Source organism: Zalophus californianus, chromosome 11 (assembly GCF_009762305.2).
Source record: "Zalophus californianus isolate mZalCal1 chromosome 11, mZalCal1.pri.v2, whole genome shotgun sequence".
NCBI lineage: Eukaryota > Metazoa > Chordata > Mammalia > Carnivora > Otariidae > Zalophus > Zalophus californianus.
The window spans coordinates 17698703-17708875 of record NC_045605.1 but is presented as its reverse complement, the minus strand read 5'-3'; the positions used below and the strand labels follow the sequence as shown (position 1 = coordinate 17708875).

General features: G+C 44.2%; 1 protein-coding gene across 3 annotated transcripts in view; it reads right to left on the bottom strand.

Annotated features, from left to right (window-relative positions):
• Positions 1 to 5730: 5730 nt before the first annotated feature.
• The window catches only part of SORL1 (sortilin related receptor 1), a 155776-nt gene continuing 151333 nt past the window's right edge, over positions 5731 to 10173 (bottom strand). Inside the window, exons 48-49 of one of the 3 annotated variants that reach the window (XM_027578687.2) lie at positions 10047 to 10142; positions 5731 to 9417 (exon numbers count right to left, since the gene is read on the bottom strand). In XM_027578687.2, the coding sequence (XP_027434488.2) occupies positions 10075 to 10142 (68 nt within the window). In that variant the 3' untranslated portion in view covers positions 5731 to 9417; positions 10047 to 10074. Of the gene's footprint in view, positions 10143 to 10173 lie in introns of all 3 variants that reach the window. The other 2 variants (XM_027578688.2, XM_027578686.2) reach the window with 2 other exon arrangements.

Genomic DNA, 10173 nt, shown 5'->3' with positions numbered 1-10173 from the left:
GGAGATTAACAGAAATGATCTGCCCTGTAAATAAAGAATGGCACACGGCAAGGGGCTAGCCTGGACCCAGGGATATAATTCTCGCTCTCTCTCCTGCTGGGTCCCCTGTTACTGAAGTTGACAAACACCAATATTCAGGGAAGGACGCCATTGTGACTCTTCCATGGTCCTGTGCGGGATGATGCTGCGTTCCCAACAGGCCACCTGGGGGCAAGGATGAAGCGGTTTCCAGCAATGTTTCAAGGGCTGTCTGAAAGATGAGGCAAGGGGAAGAAATCCCACCGTGGGGTTCAGAGCAAGGAGGAGAGGGCAACTTTCTCATGTGTGTTGTGGAGGCTAATTTTCAGTATCAATGAGTATGGATTGTAGAGCTCAGGATGAAGTGGTTAAGATGGATGTATCCCCTGTGATCCATCATCCTGTGCTAAAGGAGGGGAGCCGAGAAGCCCTGGGAAAATTTTAAAAGGGGGGCTCTTCAAAATTTTATTGTGTGTTTTGTAAATTAAAAAGATGGCCTACTTTTCATGTGTTTCGCTGAAGTTATCACAGTCAGCCTTCATTTCTTGAGTATAAAAGGACAGTGTGAGGTTACAGAATAGTATTTGGGTACTGGCATTCTCCACTCATCCTCTCTTCCAGTTGAGGAAGTCTCTGTGTAGAAAGCAATTGTCAAAAGGAAACAATGTATCACATTATTAATACAATCTAAGTAAGCATCCAATGACACACTCTTCTACAGAACCCCAGTAGAAGCTGAATTGGAGCCTCTGGCTTAGACTCAATATCAGATTGGAGCCTCCTCCCTCCCTCTGTGGAATCATGAGATTGCACAGGCTTTTAGAGGTACGTACGACTGATGAGCTAACTGATGAGCCCAACTCCTAGGCAAGTCACATAACATTCTCAGCCTCAGCTTCCTCTTTTATAAAATCATTGATATCATCTACACAAGACTCACAATGGCCTCGCCACACAGAGGCTCTATCCTATGTTGTGCTGGAGGGCAAGAATCCTATCTGTCGAATTCTACGCTGTTCTTCCAATGCCTGATACAGGACCTGGAACAGAGGGAGCGCTCAGTAAGTACTTCTTGAATGAACGTTGCTCTAGGATTCATGAATCAAGTAGGTGCCTTCCTGACCAGGAGGGTTCGAATCTTGCCAGACTAGAGCTTGAGACCTGACATTAATTTCTTCAGGAGCTGGCCCAATCCTCAGAACTCTCTCTTCGTCCTACTCAAGCCCTCTCTGTCCTAGAGATTGCAGATGTTTAGAAGAGACTCCAATAGGGGGCTCCGCATCTATTCACATACAATTCACATCGTTTACCCTCTAGCTCTGGCATATCTGTCTGCTGCAATTTAACACCTAGAGAAACTGTTTTTACCATTTAACACATTCTCTTCGAGTTGAAGTGGAGAAAAAGTTCACTATCCAACACTAAATACCTCCAGCGCTCTTCCCAGTTCCTTCTTTCCATTCTCTCCACTGGGCACACAGACACAAGCACACCACCTAGCCAGCCTCTAGCCATCTCTAGACCATTCCCGTCTCTTCCTTAGAATCCAGACACACCCCTTTCGGCTAGCCAGATTATTCCCTACCCAACGTGCTCAGTGTGGCGACCATCTTCGGCTTGTGCATTTATTGGTCCACACACCAAATGTTAACAGTGGTTTTCACTGGGATTACTGGAAAATCTCATTTTCTTCTCAGGGCTTTTCTTTCCCCAAAATTTCTATAGTGGATACAGATTCCTTTTATAATCCCCCAAACAAAGTGTTATTTAAAAAGGTACACTAGGGGGGCACCTGGGTGGCTCAGTCATTGAGTGTCTGCTTTTGGCTTGGGTCATGGTCTCGGGGTCTTGGGATCAAGCCCCACATCAGGCTCCTAGCTCAGCAGGGAGCCTGCTTCTCCCTCTCCTCCCTGTTCACGCTCGCTCTTGCTCTCTCTCTCTCTTAAATAAATAAAATCTTTAAAAAGATAAAAAGGTAAACTAGCTCGTTAAAATTAATTCCAAGTGTATACACCTAAATTGGGCTATCAGAAGGGTCACCTGGGAGTGGCTATGTGAACTCATTAAAAGGACAGACTCTGGAACCCGGCTACTTGGGCTCAAATCCCAGTTCTGCCCCTTCCTAGCTGTTGTGAACTTGGGCAAATTTTTTACCTTTCTCTGCTTCAGTTTCCTTATCTATAACATAAAAATAGTAGTACCCTCCTTAAAGAACAGGTGTGAGGTTTAAATGAGTTAATATATAAGAAACCCTCAGAATAATGCCCAACACGGAGCACTTCCGTATTTGCTATTGCCATTCATTGCCATGGTCCCACCACTGCTCAAAATGTTTTCGGAACTGCCTTTTGGAGGCATTGTATTCAGGGTCTGAAGCACATTCCACTGAATCACTTTGTGCTTTGTGTGGATACAGTGGGATCCCACTTCCTCCTTTGAGGAAGTGCTAATTCTTGGGAGCAATCAAGCTTATTTGGGGTTCAAAATAAGGTATACATATGAAGTCAAGAACTTAATGCTCCTGCATTGTTCATCTACTGCCTATGAAGAATTCCAAAAAACATACGCCAGACACACACCCAGACAGTTCAGCACCATCTAGGACTTGGTCAACCCCTGGCTAACTAATAGGTTGGGTTTCTGCTAGCAAGAGATTGAAAAATAAATTTTAATTACGAGACCTCTTCATTCAATCGATCCCGAGGGATTTACCGACTAGCCTACAACCAATGGGCAAATTTCATAAATGGCTGATTTACATTTAAATCCAAGCCTTTTTCCTCCTTCAAAGTTGCTGATGCCAAGTTTTAGGTATGAAATGTCATTGTTTTCATACAAATATTCCCAAACATTACCAGTTGTCATTTTGGCATTAAATAAGGTTGCAGCATTAATAATGATAACATTAGCATTTTTAAAAGCGTTAACATCGTTGTTCTTCTGTAAATTATTGCAGGCTCAAATTACCCTACACAGAATCTTAAAAAAAAAAAAAAAATTAATGGGGCACTGGCACCAAAGCCAGTTAGGGCTGGATGAAAGGAATAGCAGCTACCTCCTTTATGGTCCCAGCAAAAGGACCATAATGGTCTCGTGCTAGCCCAGTTATCGCCCTACAGGAACAACACGTGGCAATGGTGTGTCCCACCGTGTACATAAATAACAGCGAACAAAAAGTGCGTTAAACATTCTTTTCCCAAGATGCAAGGGATTTTGATAAAATCTAACTGGGTTGTCACAAGGGAAAAGAATTCTCTGTGTTCCTAAGTACTGAATTCTTTACAAAAACATTTTCCTTTTTTTTTTTTTTTTTAAAGGTTTCAGTGATCTAGCATCTTGGGGAATATTGCGTTCCACGTAAATGATTCTGCAAAGAAATTTAAGTAGATCTCTTTATGTCTCCAAATGTCCTTTGTCATCTTTCTGGGGGAAATCCTTTAAAATCGTGTTACCTGTGCCCTTAAATTCCCTAACCAGATAGTATTACTATTCTAGACCTCTAATATTGAAACCAAAAGGGCAAAGCAGCATGGTGAATAAGAACACAAACTTAAGAATGGAATAAATCTAGGTTCTAATCTTGATTCTGCTGCCATTGACTACATGTGAGAGCTCAAAGTTACTCTCCCTCTCCCCCCTCTCAAGACTAATTTAACTCCTCTTCTAAAACAAAGATTAATAATCGAAATCACAGGATCACTTTTAAAATTAACAAAAGATGTTTCTAGGTTAGCACAGTGACTGGCAAAGCACAGGGGCTCCATAGAAGGGAGCTACTATTATTCGAATCGAGTGAGCTACTAAATGTGTAGGACTGTCCCTATGGGGTCTATAGGACTTAGGGTAAATGGCCTCAAGTTGCGAGTTCCTTTATAGAGGGTTTGTGATAGCCTAACTATTCTTAGTTTTTCCTTTATCATGAGGCTGTCCTGCCTTTAGCAGTCTTCCCATTTTTAATTTGCTATGAACTGGGGAACAAGATACAGCTGATAAATGAAGTCAGAATTGGGGGCTGCACTGAGGTGTCCCCTAGGACTCAGAAACAATGTCCTCCCAGAGTTAAACTTTAGAACCAACACATCATAGGCGAATTAATCTTACACAGCGGCTCTCAAGCCAGAAAGCTTCTATCGTAACCCAGCCTGACTTTATTAAACAGTAGCTATGTGATGTTTTAGTGGGAGGGGAGGAGTGTGCTCAACCACAAAACCCCAAGAAAGGGGAGTCAATGACAGATACGGACCGTGTCCAAGCCCTGTTGAGGGGAAACTTTAGCAAGGTGACTTCAAGGATCAAGACCCCATTGGTGGGGCGCCTGGGTGGCTCAGTCGTGAAGCGTCTGCCTTCGGCTCAGGTCATGATCCCAGGGTCCTGGCATCGAGCCCCACCTCGGGCTCCCTGCTCGGCGGGAAGCCTGCTTCTCCCTCTCCCACTCCCCCTGCTTGTGCTCCCTCTCTCGCTGTGTCTGTCAAACAAATAAATAAAATCTTAAAAAAAAAAAAAAAGACCCTATTGGCAAGACTTCCTTAAATAGAAAGGGATACGGGGAGTCGCAACCTGAAGGTTTCATACTAAGTGCGTATGGGAATTATTCTATCCTTGTAGTGGAGCGTCATTTGTTCGTTCACTCGATATTTATTGGGCAACCACCATTCTCGCCTGGACCCCTTCCATCTCCTTTCTTCTGAGTCCATGTCACCAAGCAACCTTCTAGTTGTGTCTGGCTTCCTGGGTAGACAGCCCTATGGGAGGAGAAGGCACTGGCCGTGCTCACATTCTAAGCGACAGGACTGTCTCCCGGGATGAGCTAATAAGTGGGCGTTATTTCATTGCAGATCATCTCACGAGCTTGGTTAAAGTGCCTTTACCCACAAGAAATGAACTCACTGAGGTGCTGACAAATTATCCAAGCCTGGAAACGTAAGGGCTAGGCCACCACCAGGTAAATGCACGCCGTGGGGTTCCCCTGGGTGTGATGTGTTGGGACTGTGTTCTGACTCTGGACGGTGATGGGGGAGCAGTGTCTGGGGTTAGACTGGGGGCTGGTCTTGCCATTCACACTCTGGTTTCCCCTAAGCCGGTTACTTAACCTCTCCGAGCCTCTTCTCTCCTACAGAATGGGAGGATAGTCCTTCTGAGTTCTATTTTGGCTCAGTATTGAAACAAAAGCAGCAAACGAGCAGGTCTGCTGAATTCCAAACACCGGCCTCCCCTCCTCTCCTGTTCCCCATGCTCCGGTCCTGACGGATGGGTCCCCCTGCCATTCAGTCACCCATCTGAGGAGCATGCAGGGCTCTTCTTGACTCCACTGCCCAGGGAAACCTCCTCGAAGGGCTCTTCGGCACCCGGCGCACACGCCGCGGTACTTTCTTCTGCCTTCGTAGCAAGCGGTGTCTCAGCCAATGTGGTGACAGTTTTATGGGAGTCACTCACTGCTCCTGTGGAATAATTCTGTTTACTTCACAACAGCCGCCTGGACATGTCCCCACTCCTCAGCCAACACAAAGGCATCATGCACTTCGAGGATCCGCCATCTGAGACCACCTTGTTAATAACAGAATTGTTCCAGATCTTAGTGTTGTCTCGTCTATGAAAGAAACATCCTTCTAAAACAGGCAAATCGAATGGTGTTCGGAGACTGTATTAACCACCTTTATTGAACTCCAAAGAACAACTCGAGACACATGTAGAGGGTGGATTTTCAGAGAGGTGTTTCCTTGACCCAGTTACATTTTTATTCAGTGAAAAAAGTTAACATTGAGACAAAAATTATCGTAAAATTGTGCAACAATATAGTAAAATCTTCAGCAGAAATCGGTGATTTGGAAACATATCAAGGCAATCGAAATCATAAATGCCTAATTTCACTTTGGAGAGAAACAAGTATACAGTGTTTCACTTTAAATAAGAGCAGAATAGGCCTTTATTTTGCTGCCAATACTTCGATTTTGCCTAAAGTTTCTAATAATTCATACCAAGAGTCTTTAAATGAGAAATGACACGGGAGGACATCTGAGAATAATGTTCCACTTCGGCACTCATACTTTCTTCCATTGGCATTAGTACACATGAGACGAATACCATTCTTGGGTTACTTGGCTCTGAGGATTTAATTCCTAATATGGCTGCTCAAAATTAGTGGGCAGAAACATGTACACAACCTATCCTCCCTCAACCCACGTTCGATGGTGGTTCCCGTTCTGAGAACGAGCTCATTGTCCGTGTACCCAACTATCCACCCCTCTCGCTATCTTCTCCATATCTCAGTCTTGCATAGAAAGTAGTCTATATAAACTTAATGCACTGGCTCTTATGACACAAAAATTGTACCTGAAAGGCAGCACACACTCCAGTTAATAAAAATAACAGACTAGGAATGTCAAGACACAATCCCAACAAAGTGAAGATTCTGCACAAAGTTTTAAGAGTTGATTCTGAAAATCAATATGGAGATGGTATTCAGTTGACTTATCTCCCAGAACCCTTCTCTAAGGGGTCTCCCAGCTCTGTCAAAGGAAAAATCTTCTCGGGGATTCACCATGCCCCCCCATCAGTAGGAAAGTGACCAACCAAACCTAACAAGATGAGGTTTCTGCCCCAAGGAAGTAGCGGGACCATAATCTTACAAGATGGAGTGACCGCTGGGTGGATATTTGAAGACAGGATTCTCCAAGGGGAAGTGGGCGATTATCTTTAAGAGCCTCGCCACACCATCGCTCTCCCCGTTTCCCCCCAAAACAGCCCACTGTGTGAGAAGGGGTACATTCCTTAAATGGCTGAAGCATAGCTTAACCTAGTAGGCCAGGACGACGGGCAGGAGAGAACACAGAGCTGTGTGTCCCACGCCTGTCCCACCCAAAGGTCCCAAGGGATGCAAGCAGAGATGGAACCCCACGAACCTCTCTTCCCAAAGTCCAAAGTTTCAACCGGTTGCCCAGCATCATAACCTCGTACCCAGTACGCCAGGACAGCCAGTACTTACTGGAGCTTCTCACGTGTCTGGAAAGGTCTGCATAGATGGGGCTCTTCTCTGGACTGCTCTGCAGAATTCTACTCTCTGTCATTTCATCCGCCTGGACCCATGTCTCACAAGACTTGAGGGGCGTTCAACACATAAAGGGGCAAAATCAGCCTCCAGAGAAAATCTGTACACAATCCTCCTGCCTACCAAATTCTAGTGGTCTGTTAGTGGTCCACCGTGGTCCACGTGGATGTGGGCTTCTGACATTCTAATGTGCGCTGGGAGAGAATAAAACCTTCTCCCTGTACAGTGTGAACTTCTGAGGTGGCATCTCCAGCGAGGTACAAAAAAGCCCCTTCTTCACAAACAGGGGCTCCGATTGGTCACAGTGAAGACAATTATCTGGTCACTTTCAAAGGCTGCACATACTTTTTGTTTTCATCTCCTAAGGTCACTCCAACCTCTGGACTCTCGCAGATGGCACATGTACACCAAAACCCCACAAAGCTATGCAGAGGGAAGGAAGAGTGCGTGCTTGAAAAGTTCATAAAAATATACAATTTACATGTAGCTGCATCTACCTAGCTTAGTCTTCAGAAACTTAGCTCTTCTGTGTATATAAAATACTCTAGCCCTAAAAGGCTGCTTTTTCTCAAACAGCACAGTGGCGTTTTCCGAGGAGAGGGGTGATGGCCAGTCTATACAGTACAGTGCACTAAGCTTTGGGAGGCACTGGTAACAAGAACTGGATGCTCAGAAGTGTCTCCAGTTGCCGACTGGAGACACAAGCTCTGTAGAAAGGCTTGTCTATGGAATAATGGAAAATAACGTCTCAGAGCCTTTCAGATCAGCTTTTACAAATGCCAACAAAAAGTTGGCAGAAAAAGAAAAGGGGAAAATATACTTTCTAGTGGTTCAATTAAATGACTCTGCCTCCTACCAGACTGTTAATCTTTCAGCTACTTGAAGAGCTTTACTAAAGGGGTGGGGGTGGGGGGTAGCGCTTGGAGCTTTGAACAAAACCCCAGGACAAGATAAAGCCAAAGAAATTCCATTCTTGACAAAAGTCACAAAGGAAAGAGAGGGGAAGAAGGGGAAAAAAAGGCTGGAAGGAGGCTCGTCATGACCACCGCTTGTTAAAATAAAACAGAGCCTTACCCACACAGCATACTACATGTCTACAGCTGAAAATACTCCTCGTTCAAAATATATATATGTGTGTATATATATATATATATAAATTAACATTTTTAAAACTAAAAAATTTAATTGGCTCTTTGTTTTCCAGACAATCACGAGATAGAACAAATCTATATTCTCACCCAAGAATGATACTTTTGGTTAAAAGAAAGCAAATACTTGTGAGAAGGTGATACGGCACACCTCAGAGGACATGGGGTCTTTACAAAGCTTGCATATAAAGGACACATATTCAGAAACATGACTTTGGAATATCCCCCGGGCTCCCTGCTTCTCAGCTGAGAGGTTCTGCGGGGGAGCTCCTACAGCAGGAGTCACAACAGTGCTGGACGTCAGCGTCTATGGCGCTAAGTCTAAAAGGCGGGCATTGGTCCACGATGGATTCCGCGTACCTATCGAGTGGCCATTATGTGAATACCAGGGTGGCATTTAAAGGCATAAGGGATAAGAGCTCAGCTTGTTTTATAGAGAGAATAAGCTCTAGTGTTGCTGCGACTGTAAATTGGATAGAATGGTCTCAAATTCGTCCATCTCCTGTATCTCTGTCGGAGTGAACAGCACTCTTTAAACTGGGCAGGGGTGCGGGGGAAGGAGGTGGAAGGAAAGGAAAAAAAAAAAAAGAGAGAAGGCACTGACCCAATTCAAAATGACTGCATATATCACGTATAGAGTTTTAAAGACAGTAAGTGGCCACCTCAACACAAATACAAAACTCTACATTCGAGGGGCGCCTGGGTGGCTCAGTCGTTAAGCGTCTGCCTTCGGCTCAGGTCATGATCCCGGGGTCCTGGGATCGAGTCCCGCTTCGGGCTCCCTGCTCAGCAGGGAGTCTGCTTCTCCCTCTGCCTGCCGCTCCCCCTGCTTGTGCTCTCTCACTTGCTCTCTCTCTCAAATTTAAAAAACAAAAAAGAAAAAACAATCCTTTACATTCGAGATTCTTCAGTGGTAAGGAAAACCAAGTATAAGCAAAGGACAAATTAGGTACTCTATCTGCCAGTGTATCTCCTGTGGCACAGACCTAGAACTCTCCCACAAGCAGAGTCATTTGTTGCGGTGACGACGACACCACGGTATAATGCAGCAGTATTCTCATCTTGTAGCAAGGAGAGCTGCGTCTTGTGCAGAGGCGTAGACAGTAAGATTCCATCCATTAATATAAGAGAAGAAGCTGTGGCTTGCAGGGCCTTCCTGAGCTGCAGCTGTTTAACTGAAACTGAGCAATGATTCAGTGTGCTCTCCTGCCAAATACCATTATGTGACAACGAGTGAATAAAAATGGACTGTTTCCGGAATGGCAACAAAACTGCTTCTGTTCCCCACCTCAACCCTGCGACCCCTCATAACGTGCAGAGTCAGATGACCACGAAAGCCCTGCCTTATACAGAGTCCCAATAAATTAACAAAATTACAGAAAAGAACCTTCCCCCATAATACACACAAACACTTTCATATAAACTAAATCCAAACAAAATTTAAAATTTGAGCACACTTTCAATGAGGGGGGTGGGAGGGATTCCACCCATCACCCTCTCTTGAAGTTTTTATTAAATACATTTCTGTGTCTTAGAAAAATAAAAAGAATGGCCAATTTGTTGAACCAAAATTATCTCACAGACTTAAAAAGCATGCCCAGCAAGCACAGCCCTGTAAGACTACATTAATATGAAATCAAAGCAATTTGGTTACTGAAATCAACCTGGTTTGAAGTTCACAGTTGATTACTACAAAGTTTATTCATTCCTTGCTTTCCTTTTTTTTTTTGTTGTTTTTGTTTTTGTTTTTGGCCCATATAAAAATAACATGTTGCAACTCAAAGTGCATCTTTTAAAATAAACCATCAACTATCTTTATCAAATAAAATATTTACACCATTTGGTTTCTACTGAGGACAGCTTTCAGGCTATCACCATGGGGACGTCATCTGAAAATCCAGTTATCATGGGAGCATCTTCATCATCCTCCCCTAAAGGCAAAACAGTCGGTCCTTGGTGAGT